We start from the raw sequence: 15829 nt of genomic DNA on the forward strand, positions 1-15829 counted from the left end.
GATAAATGATGAAGTTTAGCTCAAAGGATGAAAGAACAGAACAGATATGAAAACCTCTGGCATGATACGTGGTAGTCCTAATAGGGAAGTTTCCTTCCTTCCATTCAAGACATGCATGCACACACCAATCAATTCACTTATTTGGGTATTCACTCCCACATTCCACAAACATTTGTGATAGGTTTTTATATTTCAGACTCTATCAGGTGGGGGCAGGGGGTCCAGGTCTTCCTTTCCATCTTGGAGGACGTAGGCCCCAGATACTGTGTGTTCCTATGCTGAGGAATAGGAGCACTGTGGTTAAAAAGGCCATTGACGTCTTTAGAAAATTTGATTCCTCATGTTTATGATTTTGGAAAAACTGTTAACATTATCTCACCCATGTACAAACTGTTAATTTTCAGTAGGAAAAGATCAGATTAGATTGTGTGCCAACTAAACAATTCCATCTATTTTTCCTCTCCAACTGAAATGTTTGTCTTCCTTTTATTATTCTGCCTGCCTCCTCATTGTTATTCATTTGACTCTGTCACTCACAACTCTGCCTTACCACAGATTACAGAAACATCAGTTCATTAAGCAAGTCCTGCCACTTCGGCTGAGAAAGAAATGCCTGTCTCCGTGTACTATCTATTAACAAATGGAGACAAACAAAAAACAAATACACAAGATAAATATAACTCCTGACTGATGTACTCACCACTCTGTTTAGTATGATTACATTAATATTTTATGAAATTCATTTAAAAGCAAATGTATTCCTGACATATGGCTAAAGCAAAGAGAAGATAAACTCCCTTTCTTCCTTGCATTCAATAAGCCAAGAGTTCCATAGGCTATACTGCCTAGCAGGGCTTGCTAGAGGGCAGGTTGCACATGACATTTGTTTTCTTTTATAGTTTATTGTCAAGTTGTTTCCATATAACAGTGCTCATCCCCACAAGTGCCCTCCTCCATGCACATGACATTTCAAAGGCTCCTAACACATTGATTATTTCTTTTGTTTATCTTCAACCATTAAACACCCAAGTCAATATAAATTTCCAATGTCAACCAAGAAAATAATCATTTGAAGTCATGGGACTTATACAAGCATTGCAGAATGTGAAATATCAAAGAAGCCCAACAATTTAAAACACATTGGGAATAGGATGCCAGAGAAATTATCTCCTTCTTTGAGGCTTCCAGCTTGGCTTGAGGAGTAGATCAGTAACTATATAGCATTAATATTTATGTTAGGAATTCAGACTTCTGAAGGAGATATGAAATCATTTTATAAAGGGCTATGGAAAAGGGCAAGGTATTCCTCCAAAGTCCTTCCTACAATAAACACCCTGTTCTATTTTGCTTTTATATCTCTCCTTCCAGCACCTTTTCCCTGCATTCTTTCTAGCTTGGTATTACTATGCCTAGAAGGGTCATAATATATTGTTTTGCATTCATCTTCTGATTCATGAACTTCCCAAAGTCCCAGCTTACTGGAAATGCTGTAAGTGCTCTGGGTCAGTTGGGCCGGCTTGCTCCTCCGAGTTGCAGCTCTACTACATGATTTCAAGTAATATTTCAGGGTGGCCTTAAGCTTTCCTGCTTCCTAGCAACTGTGCTCATTCTACCTGGCAGTATAATTATCCTCCATTCTCTTTATACATTTGAGCCAGGGAGTTACATTGTAGGCACATACAATTTCTATGCTGCCATCCAGTCATCCATATGTCCATCCATTCAATAGTCTGATACCATGCCCTGTGCTAGGCATTGGGATTTAACGGATGACTAGGACAAAATCCTTGGCCTCATAGTTTAGTTTGGAAATGTCCATGCAGTTACATTGCTGTATCACCAATTATTATCAACAGGCAAATTTTTACTGGATGCTTACAATGCGCTAGGCACTGTGCTAAGCATTTTATATGATCACATTCCAAGAGGACAGTGAACCAGCTACTGTTATTAATTCATCATTTTATAAAGAAATTGGAGCTCAGAGTGTTGAGTTCCTGCTCAAGATTAAACATCCAGTAAGAAGCAGAACTACAGTTCAAATCCAGGTTGGTCTAACTATTAATACTCTTAACCACTACACTGCCTCGCAATGCAGTGTGACAATTATTTTAATGAATTAACTTAATTATAGGTATAAGGTGAAACCGGGATGAAGAAAAACATGGCACATGAACAACTAAGTGCTTCCATACAGTTATTTTCCCCCCAGTGTGACTGATTAAAGGTGGATAACAAATTCTTTGACACCTCTCTCACCAAGAGGTAAAGTCTATGTACTCCATCTTCATTTGAATCTGGATGGGCTCCATACTGCTTTGACATAAGAGATGTTGTATCTGTTTTCAGGCTCATGCCTTGAGAGAGACACCATTCCCACTTCTTGTTTCTGGGAACACATGCTATGGGAGCTTCAGGACACCATGTAACATGTTGGACTACCATGGTAGAGAGACATGTGGAGAGGGCCTTAGAGTAAATGGAAGGAAATAGATCCAGTTGAGCTCAGTGTTTTTAAGTGTCTCTGCCAAGCAAGGTGCCATGCATATGAATAAACTTGTCCTGGAACTTTCCAAGTAGACTACCACAACTAAGGCATCCCAGTTGATACCATATGGCCTAGAAGAATTGCTCATAAGAGTATTGCCCAAATTCTTCACCCAGAAAATCTTAAAATAGAATAAAATGATTGCTTTTTAAACTACTAAGTTGTAGTTTGTCATACAGCAATAGATAGAATATGCAGCATGCCTAGGGAGTGGAGTGTGATTAGTTAATTAATAGAGTTGGCTATTTTCAAATAATGCAAATAGAAATTACACTAAAAACCCAAACTAGACTGACCACGATTTTTCTCAGATTACTGAAACGGTGCTTTGGGATCCTGCAAGGCCCCAGAGCCACTGTCTCTAGCACTTGTGGTCACTGTGCTGCACGGACAGTTGAAACAAAGCCAGGTGACTGATACTCTACTAGATGGACTAAGACCACAGATGTCTACAAAACACGAGAAACCTTAGAGGCTGCCCAGTTTTGATGCCTGACAAAGTTATCACACACACCAATTTTATGGTTCAATTCTTGACATTTTCTGGCAAGATGGTTCACATTGGTTTTCTTCCTGTAAAATGCAAACTCCACTTTTGTAGTGGGGGAGAGGGATGGCGTCCAAAATACGAATAACCATTAATTGAGTGTCTATGAATTTTCAGGTTTTATACATAACATCTTATTTAATTTTCACAATCCTAAGGAATGGGCACTACATTACTCCCTATTTTACAGATGAGGAAATTGAAGCTCACAGAATTAACACTGTAAGGCCATATAGTAGGTGGCTTTTACTAACCACATTCTCAATCATTCATCTATAATTCTTCCCACAAAGTCCATTGGAAAAAAGAGACACTCACTGTCAGATTAAGCTGTCTCTACCTACTCAACCTGTAGCAAGCCTTCAAACGTTTCTCTCCAAAAGGCTACTATCTGGTTGCTTATCTCTACACTTTGAACTTCCTGTCCAGATATTTGATATACGTACTGCCACACTAATAGGTAATTTAGAAGTCTTTTTAAAATCCACTGTCTCAACTTTGACCCACAAAGTTAGAATTGTAACAGTGTATGAACTGGAGGTGGGCAAATGTAAGAGGTGACACCTTTACTGTTGGTCTTGCCTTTTTAGAACTGGACCTGGTTTTGGCTAGCTGGAAGCCCCTTCATACTCTCAGAAAGGCTCTGCTTGAACTTAGTGATTTCTTGCCATCCAAGCCACCACCCAGGCCCATAAAGGCATTTCCATTCTGTTAGGTGTTTCAGAGACTCTTTGAGCACCAGAAGGTAGTTGGCACTCATAATAAAACCACTGAAATGCAACCATAGATTAGTCTAAAATAAGTGTTCCAAATGAGATCTAAATACAATTAAGGCATTTCACAAAAAGTTAATTCCAATTCAGGTATACATTTTTGGGACTTCATTGCTATTTCTTTAGAGTTCCTACAAAATTCATTAGAAAGTAAGAATTATGCCTGGGTACTGAGAAATTTTAACCTGACTGCCTCTTCTTCATGCAAATCCTCAAAAAGACTTTTCAAGAAGTCAATCTGAAGCGAGAATACATATTTCTCAGGACAGCCTGGTTACACAGTCAGATGATCCTGCAGTTATCAGTAGCCCTCTTGGAAATAGATCACTAGTTCCAAATTTTTGCATAATGACTCTCAAATTCTACTAACCACTGCCTGCTTCTTCAAAACATCATCTAAATGCTTACTTCAGGCCAGCTGGAAAGTTGAGACAGGGCCTGGTTCACGTACAATGGCAAATAAGGTAGCAAACGGGGTTTGGGTGAGTTATATGACATAATTATAGTTCACAAAGCCTCTCTCCAGTAAATCTCAACTTTGATTTCACATTTATGTGAATGAAGCTTTATTTGTTTAGTATACATTTTTACAAATATCTACCTTTCTAGCCCACCTTCCCCCTATTCCTTCCTCTTTATTTATACTGTGTTCTTCCTTTGTTAGAACATGTAACAGTTTAAGGGTCATGACCTTGACTCTCATCATGGAGGAGGACATGTCACTCAACATCTGTGGTTCCCAGATTTTTAGACTTTAGAGAGAAATAAAAAAATTACATATGTACATATATTAAATTATCCTCCTATTAATTTGCCAAAAACAGATGTGGGAAAAAATAACAGAAACTAGCCAATATACCATTCACACAGTTCATAAAAGACAGAATATTTTAAATCAAGCAATGTAGAAAGTCTATAATCTCAGAATAAAGAACAGTCATTTCAATTAAGTAAATTTAGCTTTATGTAAAAATCACTATATTTTTAGTTTTTATATTTTGTAGCAAACTAGGGAAAATAATATTGACTAGTCTTAGGCTGCACAATTGTGCTTGGGCTGCAGAAATCACTCAACTACCTCACGTAGGGTACATCTCTATAAGAAGCTCCCTATGAAAAAGTTCTTTCAGTGCTAAAATGTCAAATACACATACAAAATTGTGAAGGGCCACGAAAAGGTTGACTTCTCTGAGGTTTGGTATATTTTTTCTTCATAGAAAATGCAAATTATGTAACTTATAACGTTTCCCTTTTTGTTTTGGCTACCTTGTCACAGGTACAGCTCAGCTTTAGAAATTGGGTAGGATCCTATGGCCTACACATCTGAATTCTAATGAACCTCCCTATCTGATCTTTACTTAAAAATGTATATTTATTTATTTTGAGAACAGAGAGAGAGGAAGAGAGAGACAGGCAGTGGAAGAGAGAGAGAGGAAGAGAGAGACAGGGAGTGGAAGAGGGGCAGGGAGAGGAGAGAGAGAATCCTAAGCTAGAGATCATGACCTAAGATGAGATCAAGAGTCATAGGCTTAACTGACTGAGCCACCCAGGCGCCTCTGGTCTTCACCTTTGATCTTCATTTATGTTTTCCTAGATACTGGCTTATTTTGCTGGTAATTTTTCTCTTTTATTGTAATCTTTTTTATATGGTGCCTCAAACTTTGTGGAATGGAATGATGTAATTCAACTCAATATTTAACCATTGTTGCCATACCATATAATTTTGCATACTTTCCAGTCATTGATGCATTTCCTCTTCCTGGATCATTATTAGCCCTCTTTTTTTTCCCACCTGTTACATTCTCAGATATTCCTGGATACTGAGTTCAAATATTACCACTTCTGTGAACCTTCCCAGACCACCACCACCTACCAGGGATCCCACCCTGGCTAAAATAGTACTTTTCCATATGTTTCTACTAAGACATTTGCTACACTATAGTGTAGCGATACTGACTTTGCCTCTGATACTAGACTCTGAGCTTGAAGGGAAGGATTGAGCCATACCCATTTTGGATCCCCCTGACCCCAGCCCTAGTTCCGTATGTTTTTAATGAATAGATGGATGGATAAAAGCATGTATTAAGGAGAAAATATGGAGGTTCTCAAAATACTGAAGTCAGTAAGAGGATAGGAATCTTGTCTTTTTTGTTCATTGCTTTATCCCCAGGGCTTCTCACAGTACCCTGCATATAGCAGGCCTCAGTACATATTTATTGTATGAATGAATGAACAAATGATTTCATTTGGCTACTCTTTGTAACAGTTTCCATGGCGAGTTTGAGAGTACCACCACTGGGTAGGCTTTAAGCTTGTTTTATGGAGGCACTAACTCTATTTGGTATAGCGTTTTACATATCATTGACTTTCAGTGAAGTGTCCACCTTGCTGATGAACAGTGCTCTCCTTTCCTAGGATTTCAACCTTATCTGTCACTGAAGCCATATTCTATTTGTGGGAGATATTAAAAATAATAGAAACACAAGTCTGTCTCTCCTTGAGGAGCTTGTAGAGCAGTGGCCTGTCATGGGTCACACATATACTCATTTTTTCTGTTCACATCAGAATTGGCCCTCTGGGTCCAGTGAGAACTGCCTTCTTAAAAATGACAATGCCCATAGTCTCCTTTGGGACTTCACAGGCTCCACATCTGGATGCTAAAGATATTTTAATTGAAGGGACAATAAAGTAAAATAAAGGAAATATTCAGTGAGTACTCCTTAATCAGTCCATCCTTGGATTTATCTGGTATGATGGGCAGAACAATGCTCCTTAAACAGAAGGTCTGACTCTTTTTGTCCCTCTCTTTAAAAACTAGCGTTAGTCTTATTTGGCCAGCTTGGAAAAGCAAATACTCTCGCAGGAAAGACATCTGCCAGCCAGAGGAGACCTCCTAATCTGCCATGCTTGTGGATTAATTTTATTGAATAGCAGCTGTACAAAACACCATGTTAGATGAAAGGGAGCTCCAAACCAAACCCCAGAGATGGCCTGTCTCTGCTCCCCACTCAATGAATATAATAAGCCAGACATTGACCTGCTGATATGTGTCCAAGAGACTCAGCTTCCATGACAGTATGGATTTGAGTTCTCTAGGGGAAATCAAGGCAGCTTATGTATCATTTATTTTTCATCAATGCCAAGCCTTTTCTATCATCACAGGGCAGATGAGACCGGATAAAAAAAGTCTGCTGGCTCAGTAGGAAACCTCTTGAAGGGCAGAAAAGTAGCTGAATTACTGAGCTATCAGTGACTGACCTCAGGGAATAGTTCCGTGTGGCTCATTGGCTGCCATTTCCATTTTAAGGAATCTTGAAGAGTGGAGGAGAGAGGATTGGGGGATGTTTTAGTCCATTCAGTTAAAATGTTACATAATAAAAATAACAGGCACCATGTTCCCAAAAATCTAGGCAAAAGAAGGGTAGACAGCATTGGATTGTGGTGCCAACCTCCCATTTCTGTGGATACCCCGTGAGGTTTATAAGGAGTAGTCATCAGCACGACCAGGTACTGCTCTCTTCACCTGCCATTGTCCACCATTTCTCCCAGGGAAAATTTTGCTTCTGCATTCATTACCCTTCACTGTTGCTAAGCATACAAATGAGCCACAATTCAACTTTTTTGTGAGCCATATATCAGATGTGAACTTGAAACAATAAAAAGGCTAAGTTCATTGAGAGACTACTGTGAGCCAGGAACCATTCTAAGACTTTAATGTGTTCACTCATTAATCTTCACAACATAGATCCTATTATTATTTGTGTTTCACAGATGAAGAAACTGAGGCCTAGAGAGGTTGAATAACTTGTCAATGTTTACATAGCTACTAAATGGTAGAGCAGGGATTTATTTGAACCTGGGCAGCCTGGATCCTGAACCCGTGTTCTAATCTCAATGGTTAAACTGCCTTCTTAAAATAATACAGAGAGGAGAAAAATGCTGACATGAAACTCAAGTAATTTTACAGATAGCTTTGCAAAATATGTCTCAGCTCAATACTGTTGCTCCATATACTTTTAAGACAAAAAGGGTACTACTAAATGAAGTATCAGTATTTCTAAGATCTGGTTTCCAAAATCAAGTAACCTTCCCTAGAGCATAGCTAAAAGATTACTGAATTACGAAGTTGAAGGGGACCCTAAAAATCTATTTCTTCATAGTGCTTAAGAAAATAAGATGTAGGCAAAGAGGGCTAGAAGTAGAAATGAAAATCACTTGTGAGGTTTCAAATGTCTGGTTGGAAGTGAATGTGAGGAATTCTCATTAGAGCTGATGGTGGCTGCATTGCACTCAAATACTTTCAATTTAAGTGGTAGCTCAGCAGCTATTTGAGGGAAAGATGTTAGTATTTCCTTTATCTTAAAGAGCATATAGCGCTATTAATAGTAATAATAATGATGACAGTTAACCTTTATTGAGTGCTTATTATATGCCAAACATTGGGCTAAGCATATTATTTAATCTTCACAGCAATCCTATGAGGTAGATACTAGAGTTACCCTCATTTTACAGATGAGGGAACTGAGGCACAGATAGGTCAAGTAACTTGTGTGAGGTCACATAGCCAGCAAGTGGCAGAGCAAGGATCCAAACCCAAATAGTCTGTCTTTGAGGCCTACATTGTTAAATAGTAAACAAGATACTCTCTCTGCAGGAATAGCCCTCTGAACTACTGTGAAGAAAACCTACCCAATTTTTTAGGCCTTTTATTGACCCCAGCATAAGCTTTGGGCCTATAATCATGGCTTGTATGATTTTTTTTACTCTCAGTGCTAAGCCTTTCTTGCTCCACATTGCATATGGGTGGCTAAATGCTGAAGATTATCATGTGAGTATAGATTTATGTTTAGATATTATAATTTACAAATAATCTGATATAAGTAACATATAGTCCCCTTGGCATCAGTGCAGATCTGGCCTCAAGATTTTTCCCTGAGACATATACCCATACAAATCAGATTTGAGTGAACTGGTCATGTTTAAGGCAAATCAGATTATCTAGCCTTTCTAGACTGTAAGAGATTGTGACTCAGGACCACTCCAAATGGAGCTATAAAATGATATATAATGTTTTAGTTTAAATTCTGTTACAATGAAATAATGAGGAAGAACTAAATTTAAAAGACCTATTACATCCTTTACAAATATGTATAAGAAATATATTACTAATGATTTAAAAGTATTTTAATAGCTAACATGTTTGATCACTATGTGCCAGGCATTGTGCAATTTGTCACAAAAATCCTAAGGAGTTAAGTATTATTAGCCTGACTTTATGAATGAGGAAATAGAGTCTCAAAGAAGATATTCAAGTACTCAAGATAAAGTAGTGAAAGAAACAGGCTTGGAAGTCAGGCAGATTTACTCCAGAGTCTGAATGTTTAACTGTTATGCAATAGTGGCTCCTGTCATGACACCTGCTGATTCCAGATTGGCCCCACTAGTCATTCAAAACCCAAGGAGATCTATGGTCCAATCATTCAGCCCTCATGATTGGTCATTTCAATCATGGGTGGTTAAATGGAGTAGGATGCAGTCTAGTCAACTATAGTCCATGACATGAATTATAGTTTGGTGGGACAGTTTGTTGCCTCTGTCACATACATACTCGAAGCTCCTTTGTTCTCGACCCATTTCTCATTTACATAGTTTCCCCTTTATATTTGGCTGCTTTTAAGCTTGTTTTCCATGTAATCCCATTTCTTAATTTATTATTAAGGTTATAAAGTACTGTTGCCTACACTACCATGCCCCCATTATACCTTACACGAATTCAAAATCTGAATTGGAATTGTGAAATTATTTTGGGGGAAGGGGTGGAGGTCACTATATAGACAAATGGCACAACAAAGTGGCATTACTCTAGATCCTTTTCTCTACTGTGTTTGCAAATAAACTGGGGATCATGTTAAAATGCAGCTTCTGATTCAATAGCTCTGGGCTGGTGCCTAAGATTCGGCAATTCTTAACAGGCCTCAGGCTATGCAGATTATACTTTGAGTAGCAAGGTACTCAGTGGGCCTGGTCCTGTTATTCTTTTAAAAGTAGGATAACAATAAAATGAACCTGGGGAGATTAATATTGAGGCTATTTTAAAAGCACTCCAGGGGCGCCTGGGTGGCTCAGTCGGTTAAGCCTCCGACTTCGGCTCAGGTCAGATCTCACGTTCGTGGGTTCGAGCCCCGCGTCAGGCTCTGTGCTGACAGCTAGCTCAGAGCCTGGAGGCTGCTTCCTGTTCTGTGTCTCCTTCTCTCTCTGCCCCTCCCCCCCTCCCTCTCTCACGCTCTGTCTCTCTCTGTATCAAAAATAAAAAAAAACATTAAAAAAATTTAAAAGTGCCTCTGGAGATGGCAATTCCCTAATGTCTTCACAAATCCATTTTAATGGTTAATAGTTCTGATAGTACAGAATTTTTTTGTGTGTGATTAAAACAAACCCTTCAGAGGCTGTGGAATTTTTCTTCTGATTTTATCTTTAGTGGAGATGGAGTACGTACACCATGCCCATTCTCTTACTGGTTCTTTGCTTAAAAAAAACATGGATGGTTATACAATGTGAACCACTTTGGGATGTTACCTACCATCTCCTTCCCCCACTTTAGGAATCTAAGATTTTTGAGGTGTCTAAGTCAATTCTCATTTCCACCCATGTCTATTTGTCTCCTTTAAATCTATAAAATTAGATAAACTTTATAATTCCTTGCCAAATTCTGTTGCCTTTTATTTCAACAAGCTATTTAAATATCAATGCCCATATCCTGCATCAGACATATCCCTAGCCCATAGTGCAATAAGGAGTATACTAATAACTACTGGCCACCCTGCCTATAAAGCTCATATTACAAAAATGCACACTCTAGGCAGAATCTGGTAAATGTCAACTTCAAAATAAGTTGTGTCATACTGTTATATTTATTACCACATGGTCAATAAAAAGAAACACTTGTGACGTGATTAAAAATAGCATACCAGGCAAAATTGGTTGTCCGGCAATTCCCAGTGGTGCCATTCCAAGATTATTCATTGCTGTGGCCCATGCAGTTGGATCAGACATAGGTAGTGTCATTGCAGTGGAATCCACATTCAGAGTTCTGTTACTATCAGCTAAAAAGAAATGACATGCAAAATAATTTGTTGTATTAAGGTTTCAGTATGTAGTTTGCTTAACATAAACTGGCAAACTCTTTACAGAAATGGACTGATGGGCAAGTAGTAGACAGGGCATTAATTCCAGCTCTTTACAAGGGTTAAAACAATACAGGCTGACTGAAAGGAAGTCAGAATTTGAAAGAAGTTTACCAGATGATGCTTTAGTGTTTCTTCCGTGCTCTTTCCACTCCCTCTGTTCCTTCCTTTCTTCTTGTTTTTTGATGAAGCCTTTATTTTTTAGAGCAGTTTTATGTTCACAGCAAAGTTGCAGAGAAGGTACAGAGACTTCATTTATACCCCCCACCCTCACACATGCATAGCCTCCCCCATTATCAACATCCTCCACCAGAGTACATTTGTTACAATGATGCATCATAATCACCCAAAAGCCATAGTTTACACTAGGGTTCATTCTTGGTGTACATTCTACAGGTTTGGAAAAATGCATAACATGTATACATCATTGTGGTATCATACAGAATATTTTCACTGCCCTAAAAATTCTCTGTGCTCTGCTTATATCATCTCTCCCTATACTCCAACCTCTGGCAATTACTGATCTTATTCCATCTCCATAGTTTTGCCTTTTCTCTAATGTCACATAGTTGGCATCATACAACACACAGCCTTTTCAGATTGGGTTTTCTCAGTAGTATTCATTTAAATTTCCTCCATGTCTTTTCATGGCCTGATAGCTCATTTTCTTTTAGTGCTGCATAATATTCCATCATATGGACATACCACAGTTTATTTATCCATTCAGCTACTGAAGAACATTGTATTGTTTCCAAGTTTTGACAATTATGAATAAAACTGCTATAAACATCCATGTGCACAGTTTTGTATGAACAGAAGTTTTCAACTCTTGGGTAAATGCCAAGCAGCACAATCACTGAATTGTATAGTAAGAGCATATTTACTTTTGTAAGAAACTGTCAGCCTATTTTCTAAAGTGGACAAACCAGTTTGCATCCCTACTGGCAATGAATGAGAGTTCCTGTTGCTCCATATCATCACTAATATTTACTGTTGTCAGTGTTCTGGATTCTGGTCATTCTAATAGGTGTGTAGTGGTATTTTTTGCTGTTTAAGTTTGCATTTTCCTTTTATATAATATGGAACATACTTTAATATATTTATTTGCCATCTGTGTATGTTCTTAGTGAGTTGTCTGTTAAAGTTTTTGACCTGTTTTTAAATTGCGTTGTTTTCTTATTGTGTTTTAAGAGTTCTTTGTATATTTTAGATAACAGCCCTTTACCAGATGTGTATTTTGCAAATATTTTCTCCCAGTTTGTGGATCACAGTCTCATTATCTTTACACTGTCTTTTGCAGAACATAAGATTTTAATTTTAATGAAGTCCAGCTTATCAATAATTTCTTTCATGGATCATGCCTTTGGTGTATTAAAAAGTCATCACTGGGGTGCCTAGGTGCTCAGTCAGTTAAGCATCCAACTTTGGCTCAGGTCAAGATCTCACACTTTGTGGGTTCCAGCCCCACATTGGGCTCTCTGCTGTCAGTGCAAAGCTTGCTTTGATTCCTTCTCTCTCTCTTTCTCTCAAAAACAAATAAACATTTAAAAAAGTCATCACCATATCCAAGGTCCTTTAGGTTTTTCTCTCATGTTATTTGCTAGGAGTTTTATAGTTTTGCATTTCACATTTAGGTCTATGATCCATTTTGGGTTAATTTTTGTGATGGGTATAAGATCTTTTTTTGCATGGGGATTTCCAGCTGTTCTGGCACATTTGTTGAAGAGACTTTCTTTGCTCATTGTATTGCATTTACTCCTTTGTGAAAGACCAGTTAACTCTATTTGTGGGGTCTGTTTCTGGGTTCTCTACATCACTGGTCTATTTGTCTATTATTTCACCAATATCACACTGGCTTGATCGCTGTAGCCTTATAGTAAATCTTGAAGTTCGGTAGTATCGGGCTTCCAACTTTGTTCTTCTTCAACTTTGTGTTGGGTATTCTGAGTCTTGTGCCTCTCCATATAATCTGATTAGAGTCTGTCTGTTGATAACTACAAAATAACTTGCTTGGATATTTATTTGGAATGCATTAAATCAAGTTGAGAAGAACTGACATCTTGACAATATTGAGTCTTCCTATCCATGGACTGAAATATCTCTCCATTTATTTAGTACTTCTTTGATTTCACTCATCAGGGTTTTGTAGTTTTCTGGGTTTTTTTTTTTTTTCCAAGCATATATACGACAGGAGCTTGGGATGACTAAGAGGTTTCCTATTCTTCTCATAGTCTAATTACATATGATTATTTCATCAGCTTCCATCCAAACTACTCATGCATGCAAACTATGAAAAACTAAGAGCTTCCATGGTAGAATAAAAATTAAAAAATTCTATTTTTGATGTAATTGCATTTCTTTGAGGCAGTTAACATTAAATAGGGATGGACATACAATCAGCAGATATCAGATTAGCCAATTAAGTATTTTGGGAATTAGGGGGACATCAGTGAATAAGCAGATAGCATAAATAGTCCTTGACTTCTAAGGTTATACAATCTAATTGAAGAGACCAATGATGGTGGCAATGATTTTACTATTATCATTACTCTCACCACCTCCATCCACTACTACTACTAATTATTGAACACTTACCACATACTAGGTAAAGCACTTGGCACATATTCTTTTCAATTATCTTTCAAAATAACCTTGTGAGTGGACTATTCATATCTCCATTTATTAGGTGAAAGTCTTTTAAAGGTAACATATTGTCCAAGGTCATGCAGGATATATACTTTTAGTCACAATGCTTTACTATCTCCAATGAAATAATTAAGAAACAATCAAAGAATTGAATGGAATTGACTGGAAATTTTACTGAAATTTAAGGAATGAAAATGTGGCTTGAGTAGGTGGGAAAGACTTCACAGAGAAGATAGGATTTGAACAAATTGGCCAGATTTTTACAGAACATGTCTTGAGCGATGGGTAGTTATTAGATAGGTTAAAAAAGAAAAAGGAAAAAGACATTCCAGTAGCAATAATGACATAAGCAGACACTGAAGTGGGTTATGAATGCATGTGCATATATTATACTGCATAGTTGGGAGCACAGAAAGACATATTTTTTGGAAATTTCCCTCCTGACTACTGATTTTCATAGAAAAATATTTCCATAGCTTTTCTCCTACCTCTTAGTATACACTCCTGCCAATTACACTCCGGAAGACAACTCTGTTCTGATAGTAACTTGCTAACATCTATCACATCCTTCTAACCTGGAAATATCAGGGATGATCCTTGCCCTGGTTATTTATACAAGTGCTATTTTGGTCACTGATTGGTCAGAACAAGAAATGCAAATGTTCAAAAATATTTATGAATTATTCACTTCTATGATTCTTGTATGTTTCCTATGTCACTTCTTCATAACCCACTCCCCTTCTACACACACAGAGAGAGTGACTGATGGCCTTTGCATTTGTTACTATAGTTAGAAGTCACATTTCAGAACTGGTGATTTCTCTATCGCCAGAAACTCTAGTCCTCACACCCAGTTTTCAGTGGTCTCCCATGAAGACATTATGGCCTTGTAAATATAATTAAGAAAATAAACATGGGGCATCAAGTACCCTTTGAATCAAGAGTTTACATATTGATTATCTGGTTCATCTGAATTCCCAATTTTCAGTACAGGGGAGACAAGTTTTAGAGACTGTTATAACTGGAAGGGACCTTTAGAGATTACTGAACTAATTTTGGGGAAGAGACAGAATTATCTAAATTATCAGCTTTTTTAAAGAACAGTACAGAATTACTATTTTTGAAATATATATTAATTCAAAGAACCTGTTAAAATGTTAGCAAGTAGAGTCCCTGCTGAGATTCTTTACATGAACCAGATGGTTTAGAAAAGAACCATGTGTAATTTATAGCATTGTTTTGCTATGATAAATTCAGTACTTTTTATTTATTAATTTATTTTTTGTTATTTTATTTTTCTTTTATAGTTTATGTCAAGTTGGTTTCCATATAACACCCAGTGATCATCCCAACAAGTGCCCTCCTCCATGCCCATCACCGCCCTTACCCCTTTCCCCCACCCCCCTCAACCCTCAGTTTGTTCTCAATATTCAAGAGTCTCTCATGGCTTGCCTTCCTCCTTCTTCCCAACCATTTTTTCCCCATCCCCTCCCCCATGGTCTCCTGTTCCACTTATGAGTGAAAACATATGGTATCTGTCCTTCTCTACCTGACTTATTTCACTTAGCATAACACCCTCGAGTTCCATCCATGTTGCTACAAATGGCCAGATTTTATTCTTTCTCATGGCCATGTAGTATTCCATTGTATATATAAACCACATTTTCTTGATGCATTCCTCAGTTGATGAACATTTAGACTCTTTCCATGATTTGGCTATTGTTGAAAGTGCTGTTATGAACATTGGGGTACATGTGCCCCTATGCATCAGCACTCCTGTATCCTGTGGGTAAATTCCTAGCAGTGCTATTGCTGGGTCATAGGGGAGTTCTATTGTTAATTTTTTGAGGAACATCCACTATATTTTGCAGATCAGTTGCACCAGTTTACATTCCCACTAACACTGTAGGAGGGTGCCTGCTTCACCACATCCTCGCCAGCATCTATAGTCTCCTGATTTGTTCATTTTAGCCACTCTGACCAGCGTGAGGTGGTATCTCAGTGTGATTTCAATTTGTATTTCCCTGATGATGAGTGGTGCTGAACATCATTTCATGTGCCTCTTGGCCATCTGGATGTCCTCTTTTGATAAGTGTCTGTTCATGTCTTCTGCCCATTTCTTCACCAGATA

The 15829-nt window shown here is 37.9% G+C and overlaps 1 protein-coding gene across 5 annotated transcripts in view; it reads right to left on the minus strand.

The window, feature by feature from the left end:
* ENOX2 (ecto-NOX disulfide-thiol exchanger 2) overlaps positions 1-15829 on the minus strand; it is a 249160-nt gene that overhangs the window by 56869 nt on the left and 176462 nt on the right. For all 5 annotated transcript variants that reach the window (XM_029930552.1, XM_029930555.1, XM_029930553.1 and 2 more), the window contains one exon: positions 10837-10971. In XM_029930552.1, the coding sequence (XP_029786412.1) occupies positions 10837-10933 (97 nt within the window). In that variant the 5' untranslated portion in view covers positions 10934-10971. The remainder of the gene's footprint in view (positions 1-10836; positions 10972-15829) is intronic.

This window comes from Suricata suricatta, chromosome X, assembly GCF_006229205.1.
Source record: "Suricata suricatta isolate VVHF042 chromosome X, meerkat_22Aug2017_6uvM2_HiC, whole genome shotgun sequence".
Classification (NCBI taxonomy): Eukaryota; Metazoa; Chordata; class Mammalia; order Carnivora; family Herpestidae; genus Suricata; species Suricata suricatta.